General features: G+C 40.7%; 1 protein-coding gene across 6 annotated transcripts in view; it reads right to left on the bottom strand.

The window, feature by feature from the left end:
- Positions 1 to 612: 612 nt before the first annotated feature.
- The window catches only part of LOC311241381 (inosine-5'-monophosphate dehydrogenase 1b), a 64342-nt gene continuing 51678 nt past the window's right edge, over positions 613 to 13276 (bottom strand). For all 6 annotated transcript variants that reach the window (XM_084330180.1, XM_084330181.1, XM_084330182.1 and 3 more), the window contains 8 exons: positions 13063 to 13262; positions 12000 to 12090; positions 11168 to 11263; positions 9780 to 9923; positions 8474 to 8618; positions 7309 to 7452; positions 5322 to 5405; positions 613 to 4154 (listed from right to left, as the gene is read on the bottom strand). In XM_084330180.1, coding sequence (XP_084186306.1) covers positions 4133 to 4154; positions 5322 to 5405; positions 7309 to 7452; positions 8474 to 8618; positions 9780 to 9923; positions 11168 to 11263; positions 12000 to 12090; positions 13063 to 13262 — 926 coding nt within the window. In that variant the 3' untranslated portion in view covers positions 613 to 4132. The remainder of the gene's footprint in view (positions 4155 to 5321; positions 5406 to 7308; positions 7453 to 8473; positions 8619 to 9779; positions 9924 to 11167; positions 11264 to 11999; positions 12091 to 13062; positions 13263 to 13276) is intronic.

Below are 13276 nucleotides of genomic sequence, written 5' to 3'. Positions count from 1 at the left end.
TAGAGTAAAATTGTCATTCAATATTATGTTGTTCCAATGGGGCAACTGTAGTAAGTTTGTCAACTTATATAAACTCCATACAATGTCTTGCATCAACAGAGTAGTGGTGCAACAGCGACCTCTACTGGCAGAACACATCCATGCTCCATTCTATAACCGAATCCCTGCTATGACCATCCAAGTCAGTGGATATGATGAATCATATGATATGAAAGTCGGTTTCATGTTTTCACATTAACTAACTAAAGTCGGGAGTGTTCTGTACATTCATAGTTATGACAGTAGAGGTTATTTCTGGTGCTGCATCATATTAAAGACATATTCATATTGACTTTACAACTGCATACACGGGTAAACAAATAAAAAAAGACTTTTTTTCATCTCAAGGGTTCAATTAAGCACCCATACATTGTGCTTTTTAGCTATTGCTATGACTCCACAGAGAGCATTTTCTATGAGCAGGTTACTAATTTATTTGTTTAAACATTACTTTTATCTCTATACCCTGTTTAATAAAAGATTTGTTTGTAATTTTGCTTCTTTTCCTCACTATATTGATGCTTTTATCTAATGTACCGTAATGTAACCAATTCATAATCAACAAGAATCAAGTTCATACACAGTTTGACTTTTATTCATTCTTTTTTTTCCAATACTGAACAGCAAAAGCAACCAAATTGTCGTAGAGTATCCCATTGTAAACAAGGCCTGTTCAAAATCAGTGAGGATTTTCTCAAATGGATCGTTCAGGTTTTAGTTTTTTTTTTTTAAAGATGCCATTCTATTCATAGAAAAAATAAAGTCTTTCAAACCATCCAAAAAGCACTGGCTTCAGTAAGTGGGAAGGTGTCATACTGTATGGATTGTTGCTCAAGATACCGGTCTTGCTCAAGATACCGGTCTTAAGTATTTCAAGTTGTTTGTAAATCACAGGCTTTTAAAAAAACCTGAACAATCCTAAATCACAAAGGCTTAAAAAAAGAAAAAACCTGAACAATCCTAAATCACAAAGGCTTAAAAAAACAAAACAAAAAACTGAACAATCCTGACTGAAAACAAGCAGCAGCCATTTCCAAATGGATAAGAATTTATGTATATAATTATGTATATAATTCTCCATACATCTTCATGTACACTTACTTACAATTCTGGTCAACGGAAAAGAGCTGTTAGTCAAAGGCCTCTCTATAGAGGCTCCAAGTACATTAGCACAATACAGGAAGTATACAGCACTCCTACAGGAAGTATACAGCACTCCTACAGTCTTGGGACAGTCTTAAAAAAAAAATCACATCTGGCGAAAAAGGACATCCATTACGAAAATGTTAGAAAAGCCTATTCCTACGTAAGCTGAATGATACAGCTATGGTGTTTCAAATAACAAAAACAAGGAGAGGAGTATATACTAAGCGTCATGCACATTGATGCATTTCCAGGGTGTTTTTAGACTTTCTGGTGTGTGTGCGGCCTTCGTCCATCCCCATTTCAAGGCATATCGCTGGTAAAAGAAATTATAAAATAAAAAAGGAACAATTCAAGTCTGACATTTGGACAACCCATGTCTGTGTGAGGGGACAGGACTGGATAATTGCAGGTGACTTTTTAACCTCTTAAGTTAACAGACAACAGCCCGGCCCCTCTTTAGGACAATTTGCCCACCGGCGCAACACACCACTTTGCGAGTGTCTAGCGGCTCGGTTCTGCATTTTTTGTTATACAATATATATATAGAATTAAAGCCGTATTTGTTGCCTGTCGATTGCCACCTCAGGCGACAAAATCAATTCAGCATTGTACACGGCAGTCAGATTACCACCCCCGACTCCCGAGGCTCTAGCTCCGTCAATCATTTGGCGATCTCGAAAATTATTGGACAGGGTTGTAGCCAATGAGTGTGGCTAATGATACCCCACGTGGGGATGTGAGAATCAGGGATCTAGATGAAAAGTCACAAGCGAAAACCGGAAGAGAAAAAAACGCTGAATGAATTGAAGTCAATGAGGAAATGGAATCCTGGAGAGCTTTTTTTTTCTTTTCTTTTTTTAAACAGTTTACCAAAATCGCTCCTAATCACTCATTTCTGAACAGATTTTTTATGAAATTTGGACATGTACTACATAAAACTTCAGGCTATGGACCCAGGGTGTTTTTCACCATTTCTGGATATTGCAACTACTACAGAACAACGTGAGTAACAAGTTGTTCTACAACTCAAGTTCAGACCTGTTACTCAATTTCATTAGCACTAAAAGTGATATTTCTTTATTGTACCAGAAACTTCAGAATGTTATCTATCAAGAGACCAGGCTTATGCATGTGCTATAAGTATAAAGTATAGTATTTTGGTATGCAAAAAAAGTATGCAGTCCTCAAAAACAAAAGAAAGGGCCACTTTTTGGGGCGCCTGTTAAGAGGAGACAATTTTGGTTTTAGAATTACAAAAAGAAGAGTGTCAGAGACCACGTCTACACACTTGGCAGTACGTACGTATGCAGTTAGAAAAACGCAGACTATAAATACAGCCGTGTCGAGGCTTACTAAAGAAAGCGTGCATATCAAAACCCCCTCATGCTGAAAAGCTGCTACAAGGAGAATCTTTCAACAAAAAACATCATCGTCAGATTGGTTGTAATATAACTTTGTATAATTACAGTAAACAAATGAGACCATTGCTGAAATAATTGGCCCGATTTCTCATGATAAGACCACGTTTCCCCCTAAACCCTGTCGCTTCCCGTCAGCTCTACCACATTTTGTTTTGAGAGATAAGTTATTTTTGTTGATTGTTTATAAAGGCTTCCTTTGCTCCATAACGCCTCCCAGCAGAACTCCAGTGGATCCGACCCGGACACACCACATCAATACAAAACAGAGGATATCGACGGGACTCATTGCATTCAATTTGCCTTTTCGTCGTCATCCGTCCCAACATGTCTCTGCAGTAACGCTGCCCACGTGTGGACATTGAATTTACGACGATACATTGATGTCAAAATCTTCCTAGTAGCACATTTAAATTTAGCAATCCCCGAGTCCATACAGCTTTAAATAAACATATTTTTCAAAAAAAAAAAGTTAAAAAAAAAGTGATTAAATTCCAAGCAGGGAAAATCTATTCATAACCCATCATTGATTGACACTTTTTTTTTTTTTTGTCTTTTGAAGATCCCTGATCTAGCTATTGGTCCCTTCGGGTGCTAAACATAAAAACACTGTAAGCATGGAGATGGGCAGCTGGATATTTGGTTCAACACATCTTTGAAGGGTGTATGTTTGGCCACAGTGAGGAAGACTACTTAGGCTTTAGTCTTGGGTGTATAATGTAACACTTGGGGGATACAGTGATTTCATGGTATATAGTTATCATGGTGATCACGACCCTTCGTACTCTTCACAAGTCTCGAGTCGTATAGCAAAATAACTTTTAACTAAAACATGATAGGCTACCCTTCTCAAAGTAGCTAACCTTTGTAACGCTTCAAAAAACGCAACTACCTACAACAACAGCTAAAAAAGGAGGATTGCCACGGATACACTTTGCACAGACTGGACACAGCGAGACGAGCGTTTCTGCACGGAAGAGAGTTCTGATTGAGAGCTGGGGTGATGAGGGGTCTGACACGGCGCTCGCTGGTAAGGGTAGACCCCAAAAGGAAAACAAAACTAAAAACAAGATGCTGAAGGGATTTTGCACAACGGCCATTTCAGTTTCAAGAGGGTGAAAAACAAAAGCACAGTGCTCCTTCACTTGGTCTGTCCCCAAACACACTACACACACTCTGCCACACAAACAGTTCATTCTCTCACTACAGTACCACACACACACACACACGGGACCGGCTGTATGATGGTGATAAGGGGCGTGTTGTCGTTAGGAAACCCTGTCGCTTCGCTTCTCGAGTGCAAAATCCCCAGTTTTCCAGGAGATGGTGTTGCGTGTTGCAGATGCTCTGTTCCGTACCATGACCCTGCCTCCCCGCAGCGGTAGGTCTGGTGGGGGGGGTGTGTGTCAGAGATAGAAGCGTGTGTGTGGGGGGGGGGGGGTCATCAGAAGTGGCGGTTACGTTTGGTCACTGTGGGCGTGGGTACATCTATACGCCCGGTGGGCGTGGGTACATCTCTGCTCCCTGCCTCAGTAGAGCCGCTTCTCATAACTGCAGAGACAAAGAGAAATAATGAGAACTGCTTAAAAACTGAAATGACCTCGTTTGCTAACAATATCATATTTCCACACCTATTCCTACGTTTGTACAGGTGCCAGGAGGATATAAAAAAGGGAAAGCCTTGCATGTGAATCAAATAAACTACTGCAAATGGAGTTCTTGCATTGCTATAGTGAGAATATATTGACACTGAGATTCTGATGGAAGTTTTTAATAACACCAAAACGTCAATACAATTTCAAAGGCACCGTGTGCACGAGTTTATGATTTATGTTCCCTGGCAATAGAAACGAGTCCTGCCATTTGTAAATCCTTGTTGAATCCGATATAATATGCTTCTAATTTAACCGAATGAACCAACAACAGCTACCACAAACTTTCTGGGTGAGAATTATTTAGAACAGAATTCTTATTTAAATTTGGATTTAATTTTTTAAACTTTTGTACCTGTATCTTCAACAATATTGCCAATAAGCCTTTGTATCCTAAGTGCAATTAGGAAAAGTAAAGGGGAGAGGTGGACCAAGAGTAAAGGGGAGAGGTGGATAATGGGGTAGGTAGAAGGGCACTACCAAAGCATACATTTATCCCCTTCAAGTAAAGCGAGACTGAGAAAATAAATCACAATACTCTCCTCTCTACAGCTGTAGGACCGACATATTCCTTTTCTCAGTAAAAAAATAAATAAAATAAATCACGTTTGTAATTCATTGCCGAGGTTTGTCAATAGTCTTGGCCAAATTCCTTGCCTCGTCTCCCAGTTTTCGCAATAGTTTTAATTTGAGCGGAGCAAGTCAAGGAAAGGAAGGCAGATTTGACTGTTGGAATACACCCTCAATACAAGGGGTCCTCCACTTTGCCCAACGTTATGCAAACAACAAAATAGGGGGCCACTCGCTCTTGACCTTCCACTACTAAAAAAACAGATTTCTATAACCCCCCCCCCCGAAACAGTCACTTCACAGTTCTATGTACAGGATACTTACATGGGAGAAATGAATATCTTGGGCAAGAAGAGACAGAAAAGAAACAAGGACACTTTGATGTCTCAAGACATTTCCACTAGAATGTTGTGCTCTATATCAAAACACTGTAATACTTAATAACTCACACTATGTCGGTGTGTGTGTGTGTACGTGTGTACGTGTGTGTACTTACGAGTGGAGACCGTGCACTCCTCCCTCCACCTGTGCAGACATGGTCCTCTTCTCAAACTTCAACTCGCCAGAGTACATCATGGACCTGACGACACAAACACAGATCAGATGAACTCAGTCTGGTGCAAACATGGCATCAAAACACCAAATAGGAGGAACAGCCCCGTTTGTTTAGAAAGCCTGTCTGATTCTACCAATAACTGGGAGTCATTTCAATCTACCCCAAAAAGAAGTAGAAATGGTGATTTATAGCAATGCTAGTGGATGTCAAAGGGGTCCGTTAGCATGTCTCTGAAAAATCTAGGGCTGACCCCTATTAGTCGAATAATCGATCGAAAGGAGCCGTAGTCGGCTGCCAACCTTTTAGTCGAATGCAAAATATATATATATATATTTTTTTTGTAATTTAAATATTTTTTATCATTCTTTCCAAAAGAAAAGGGGCATTAGGGGCGTGGCTAATGCTAATGGCACGCATACCAGAGGCTAACTGCCTAAGAAAACAGGCACAAAGGCACTGAAAGAGGATTTCACCCATCTAATGAACACACTAGACAAATATCAAGATGTATCCATCAGTCAGTGTTTCCCCTGAAAAAAAATTCAACAGCGGTGCTGTGCTGTTCTGCACGCTGCCGGAATCCATATTAGCGCACGCTGCCGGAGAAATTACTCAAAACTACCGTAGAATTGTTTGAGGTTATTCATGTTCATGGAGTCATGTGAATTTGCTAGGATGTTTTTGGTGTGTCCGCTGACACTAGAATGCCCAGGTAGCTGCATATTTGTACACTACAAAAAATTTAATCTTATCAATTGAAAATATCTTGTATTTGGTACAATAGTCCAATATTGAGTAGAATTATCTTGAATTATCTTATTCCACTGGCAGATAATTTTGCTTATTTCTTTCTTGATTTTGGTCAATTTAATCTTGTTTTAAGAAAATGTTAACCTTGTTTTCAGAAGAGAAAAAAAGCTAAATTATCTGCCAGTGGGATAAGATAATTCTACTCAATATTGGATTTATTGTACCAAATACAAGATATGTTCACTTGATAAGATTACATTTGTTTGCAGTGTAGTTGTAATCAGGGTAAATGTCAAGATTAATGACATGCCTCAACACTTAAGAAAATGTACACTATTTGTATTGAACATAGATATACAGTAGATGATTTAATAGATAATATAAATAGAAAACATAGATACATAGAACATACTAACTGTCTAACATACACAAATCATAACACTACAACAGCACTTTACACCTAAGAAGTCTCAGTGGCATAGGCTACATTCTGCCTTAGAGGATTTAATTTTCCTGGGCTTTTGAAAGAAAAGCTCGGGCTCTTTGGTAGGGAATTCACTGGTAGGGGCCCATTGATGCTGAGACGCATACAAGCGGCCAGATGGTCTAAAATAAAATAAAAGAATTATAATAATCTTTTTTCTTATAATTTTTTTTTTATAGACCGACTCTAGTTCATAGCAGCGGCGGTCCTGATTCAGCAGCGGCGCGGCGCCGCTGTTTAATGCATATAAGGGAAACACTGCATCAGTGGACCAATTGCATGCTTTCGCAGGACAAGAAGCCTTCCGTCGACTCCTTCAGACATTAAGCACCCCCCACAGCCCAAATGGAATGATGAAAAAAAAATATATATATATATATATATTGTCTAATAGACTAATAGTCGACTATCGGCTAATTTCGGCCAATCAAAGTCGACTATCCAAATCCTTAGTCGGCGACAGCCCTAGAAAAATCACATGTAGCACATTCCAAACCATTTGACAACATTGCCAACTATATAGGAGAAGTGAAAACGACTAGCCTTGCTAACAACAAGTGCCAACAATTTCTACATTCAACATCACACTGTTGCCAATGCTTTTTCGGATAGCTCAAAATGACTCCCAGTTTGTGACCAATCAGATTCTTGAAAGTGACCCGTTCCTTAAACACACACAGACACACCGCTCACCGGAGCACAGAGAGGCTCTTGGCCCCGATGTCCTGGCAGCCATGCTGGATGCCAGCGATCAGGTAAGGGACAAACTTGTGGATGGAGCCCTTGTCCTGAACCGAACCAGACACACCCTGGGCGACCTTCACTTTGTCCCCCTCACTGTGGACGAGAGGTCAGGGCTCACGGGTCAGAACACACAGATAATATGGGGTTGAATGGCGCCGATAAACAAGATTCATAATCCAAAATGGATCAGATGAAATTATATATAGATGAAGAGTCGGATACAAATTATATATGGCTTTGTGCATTAAAACAAATGACTAGAAGGCCAGTTGTAAATACGCACCCTACTACATATCAAGATCTTCTCCTTTAGAGTGAAACCTTTGTACTTTAACAGAATTTACAATTGGAGGGGTGTTCCACAACATATACAGATGAAAGCTTGAAGACTACCATGCATAATCACAGCAATAAAAAGGCTGCCCAACAATACTGGATTTTCTTTCTCTTTTTAAAATGTTTTCATTAGTAGTACTTGTATTTAAAATGTTTTCATTAGTAGTACTTGTACTAAATGTTTTCATTAGTAGTACTTGTATTTAAAATGTTTTCATTAGTAGTACTTGTATTTAAAATGTTTTCATTAGTAGTACTTGTATTTAAAATGAAGTAGTGTTTCTGGCTGCTCTCTCACCTGAAGTAGTGTTTCTGGCTGCTCTCTCACCTGAAGTAGTGTTTCTGGCTGCTCTCTCACCTGAAGTAGTGTTTCTGGCTGCTCTCTCACCTGAAGTAGTGTTTCTGGCTGCTCTCTCACCTGAAGTAGTGTTTCTGGCTGCTCTCTCACCTGAAGTAGTGTTTCTGGCTGCTCTCTCACCTGAAGTAGTGTCTCTGGCTGCTCTCTCACCTGAAGTAGTGTTTCTGGCTGCTCTCTCACCTGAAGTAGTGTTTCTGGCTGCTCTCTCACCTGAAGTAGTGTCTCTGGCTGCTCTCTCACCTGAAGTAGTGTTTCTGGCTGCTCTCTCACCTGAAGTAGTGTTTCTGGCTGCTCTCTCACCTGAAGTAGTGTTTCTGGCTGCTCTCTCACCTGAAGTAGTGTCTCTGGCTGCTCTCTCACCTGAAGTAGCGTTTGTGGCTGCTCTCTCACCTGAAGTAGTGTTTCTGGCTGCTCTCTCACCTGAAGTAGCGTTTCTGGCTGCTCGTGCTCTTCTCCATGGCGTCCAGGGAGCCCATGCCGCGGTACTTCTTCAGCCGGACTCCGTCAGAGAAGAAGTATTCCCCTGGAGCCTCCGTGGTTGCCGCTAGCAACGAGCCCATCATGACTTGGGAGTGGGAGAGAGAGAGAGAGAGAGAGAGAGAGAGAGAGAGGAGAGCAGACATTTTCTTTCCCATCCATTTGTCTTTCATTTGATCCAATTTAACCTCATCAAAACAATAATGGTGTTATTTTATTCATAGAATATATTGGTAAATATTATGAATACAAGATTAAATGTACTGAATATAAAATGGATGTCTAGAAACGGGGTTCCCAGAGACATTGCAAAATTAATTTCAAGGACTTTCAAATACTTTTCCAAGCACTATTTTTCATTTTAAAAACGACATTTAAAAGGATACAATTCACTTTTAAATGCAGTTTATAGAAAGAAAAATCTGATCCAATATTTATGGCTTAAAACCAATTTAATTTAAATAAAAAATTTACATGTCTTGATTCATAACAATTTTCTCATGGATGAACAAAACGTTCAATGCGAATGGTTGATTTGAATTTCAATGACTTTTTAAGCACCTTGTTAAAAAAAATTAGCTGTTTAACTTGTTCCACCCGACGGGGTCGGTACCGACCCTAAAATGGCATATGGTTATAAATCAATATTTTTCAGAGTGTTGCATATTTTTTATCAAACGTTTTCAAGTATTAACATCACTAACATGTCACAAAAGCATGTAGAATGTATATTATCATCAATACGTTAGTTTAGCAATAGGTTAAAAGTGCCATTAGATAGTTTTAACTCCTCGATTAGCTGAAGTCTATTCCAAGACGGCGACCATTTTGGAAAATTTGAATCATGGGAATTGTAGTTTAGTTTTGTAGCCTAGTAATAGACACAATATTTCTGACACTGTGAATACATTGCCTGAGGTCCATAGATGTACCTAGATACCAAGAATATGCAAATGGGCCTTGTAGAAGTGGAGCAATATTCCATTTACCTAGGTATATATTTTAGGCGAAAATATTCCACGGGTGGAACAGGTTAAGGAATTCCAGGTCTTGACTGACTTTTTTTTTGTAAAAAATCAAGAACTTTAAGCACTTCAATGACCTTGTGCGAACCCTGTAGAAATAACTTCCCTTAAAAAAGGAACATGCAGACATTTTGCTCCCCGTCTGGCTCTGGAGAAGACGGTATTGCAGCATTTACATTGTTACAAAGTGCAGTACTACAAACGTGGAAGCGTCCCAGTCTCACCTGTTGAGGCTCCGAGAGAGAGCGCCTTCACCACATGCCCCACGGTCTGAATGCCCCCGTCGGCGATGACCGGCACGCCGAAGCGCCTGGCGTACTCTGCCACCTTGTACACGGAGGTGCCCTGGGGACGCCCACACGCCATCACTGGAAGAGGGGGATGTAGAGGAAGGTGTTGAACAGTCACCATGGAAACAGATCTCTTGACCCTTTCACTGCCGCACTACCAAACGGTTAACCCTTTCACTGCCACACAACAGCCGGTTAACCCTTTCACTGCCACACAACAGCCGGTTAACCCTTTACTATCACACTACCGACGGTAACCGGCTTATTCATGTACAAAATACAGATTTTCTTTGTACATAAATACGCTGCACATGTCTATAAGCCGCAGAGGGTGACAAAATTACTACGCGCTCGATTTACGTCACATTATGTGGCGGTGCTCAGTTTTTTGGGGGCATGAAGCTTGTGAAAGCAAAAGATGGTAGATTATTATATTAAAGAAAATTATATTTGTAAGTAATTATATATTTAATTTAAATTATATTTAAATTATATTAAAGAAAAATCCATAAATTAGCCGTGTCATTGTATAAGCTGCGAGGTTCAAAGCGTGGGAAAAAAGTAGCGGCTTATAGTCCGGAAATTACGGTACACTTGATCTCAAGAAGGTGCTGAATGAGCTCACTCTTGGACAATGTTAGCATGGTGTTATTCACTGTCAAAGATGAAACAAATAACTAATAATAATAGATATTCTCCGTTGGTTCATTACAATTTACTCAAGCATAGTGACACAGACACACTATTTCTGACACTGGGAATACATTCCCTGATGTCCCTAGATACAAAGAACATGCAAATGGAGTAATCTTCCATGTACTTTTAGGCAAAGTTTCTGAAAATATGGCTAGGGTTTAACAGGTTCATTTAGATTAGAAAAAAAGGTTATATCAATTAAGACGTTAGAAAGTGCTGCATAAGGTACAGCAATGAGAATATGGGTTCACATCCATCAAGTGGACCGTTTAGTGTTTGTTGCCACAGTTACTCTAGAAAGTGTCCCACGTCAGTGCATGAGACTCGTCCCCATGGCAACCCAGAACCAGCCTTTGGCAGATCACCATGGCAGCGCGAGGCCTCAGGTTAGTACCTGCTGCCCCATCAGTGTGACAGAGCCACGTTAAAAATAGAGGTGGAGAAAGGAGTATCATTTACCAGCTTTCCTCTGCAATAGATCAACATTAACCTCTTTTGCAGATCATTGAAAATTAAGACCAATATTCATTCAATAATGATCCATTTTTCGAGACAATTAAATCCTGTGGTCTTCTAGGTTGATTAGCCAATGGTGATTGTATTGGAGTAGAAGCGGGCGCGCGTACCTTCCTGGGTGATGCAGATGGAGCCACACCCCATGCCCACTCGGAGGGCGTCCACGCCGGCATCGATCAGGTTCTTGGCCTGGGCTGCTGTAACCACTGCAGGGGGAGAACACACACAGTCATCAAATATGATATAAAAAGGGTCATTCAGACTCTCGCAGAATGATACAAATCTAAAACCAGTATTAAATACCCGAGTGAAAGGTGATTTATTTCCGTATTAAGTGTGAGGTATAAAGGACGCCAATGTATTCAGGTTTCAGGGTCCCGATTACCATTTATTTTGGTCTTCCAAGCTTCGGTAGTATTTACTGCAGTGGGTAAATTGCAGCAATGCGCTAGATTTGCGATTAGATTGGAACTGTACATAGCCATAGCGTTATTTAAATTGTATATAGTATAATATCTACATCCTGATCTGCACACTTTTTATAACTGTATATAGTCATCTTTATTTTAGTCATATTATTTTATTCTATGCTAAATGTATTGTATTTTTATTATTGGAAGCCCCTATGGTCGAGGGACCACAATAAATAGAATTTCACTCTTCTTGTTGTAAAGTACTGAAATAAGTGACAATAAAGGAATCTGAGATCATTTTTCTGAAAGTTCTGATGACTAAAACGTTGTCCGAGAAGAACAGATTTAAAATGAATGTTGGATTAATATTTATAGAAGCTATTTCTTGCTGATGTAGGCACATATTTTTTTTCTTTTTTTTCAGCAAAATAAAATCAAGCATTCCAATAGTGATCTCTGCATCAAATAGCAGTGGTTGAAGCTTCACAGCGTGTGTGTCGTCAGCCCCGTTAGATAGAGAGAAACTCACCGTTCCCGCCTGCGACCTGCAGCTCAGGGTGCTTCTGTTTGATGTAGTGGATCATGTTGATCTGATACACAGAGTTGCCTTGTGAAGAGTCCTAGAACAAGACCACAGCAAACCATCAATCACATGTGGGTCTTTTTTCTGAATCGAGCTACAATAACCTTAACCATTAATATATAACCACACCATTCTGCATGTGGGAAACAATTTTACAGATCCGTCAACAAATTGTTGATTCCTATGACTTAAGACATTAGGATAGAACTACCGATTACAACCATAAACGTAATGGACCCGTCTCAAACGGCACCTTCTTGGTCCTCCATCTCAAAAACGGCACCTTCTTGGTCCTCCAAACACAATTGTCTCTTCCCGCGGACAAAGAAAGTTTGTCCCGAGGGAAGCAACAGTTGTGATTGGAGAATTTAAAAAACAAGGCAGGGTTTGAGATGGGTCCATTCAAAAAGCATTCCCTTACTTCCCCATAATACGTTCAAAATGCTTCACAGCAGTTAAAAAAATAAAATAAAAATACAGGCATAAGAGCGCATAAAGGGGCCGATAATTAGAATTTCAGTTTTGTTCTCATTTAGTTTCAGGAAGTTCTTATTCATCCATTTATTTATTGCCAATAAGCAGTCGGTAATGGAGTTAATAGCTGTATCATTTGGTTCAGCAGATATGTACAGTTGTGTATCATCTGCTTAGCTATGGTAACCTACATTATGTTCTCTGATGAAACCTACATGATGTTCTCTTATGTTCTCTGATGAACATAATGTAGTTTTCCATAACTATGCAGATGAGACTTGGGGAGGAGCGCTACCCTGTGACCCACTCACCAGAACCACCATGTCCACCCCGGCCCACTCACCAGAACCACCACGTCCACCCCGGCCCACTCACCAGAACCACCACATCCACCCCGGCCCACTCACCAGAACCACCACGTCCACCCCGGCCCACTCACCAGAACCACCACGTCCACCCCGGCCCACTCACCAGAAGCACCACGTCCACCCCGGCCCACTCACCAGAACCACCACGTCCACCCCGGCCCACTCACCAGAACCACCACGTCCACCCCGGCCTGCACCAGCAGGTCCAGTCGGTACTTGTCGTCCTCCCTGGTGCCGATGGCGGCTCCGCAGAGCAGCTGTTTGCGTGAGTCCTTGGAGGCCAGAGGGTAGTCCCTGTTCTTCTTCAGGTCCGTCCGGGCGATGATGGCCACCAGCTCGTCACTGTCGTTCACAATGGGCAGCTTGCCTGGTGGTGGAGGA

This window comes from Notolepis coatsorum (assembly GCF_963971535.1).
Source record: "Notolepis coatsorum genome assembly, chromosome: 15".
In the NCBI taxonomy this organism is placed as follows: Eukaryota; Metazoa; Chordata; class Actinopteri; order Aulopiformes; family Paralepididae; genus Notolepis; species Notolepis coatsorum.
The sequence above is the reverse complement of the archived record's forward strand: the minus strand, read 5'-3'. Positions and strand labels throughout refer to the sequence as shown.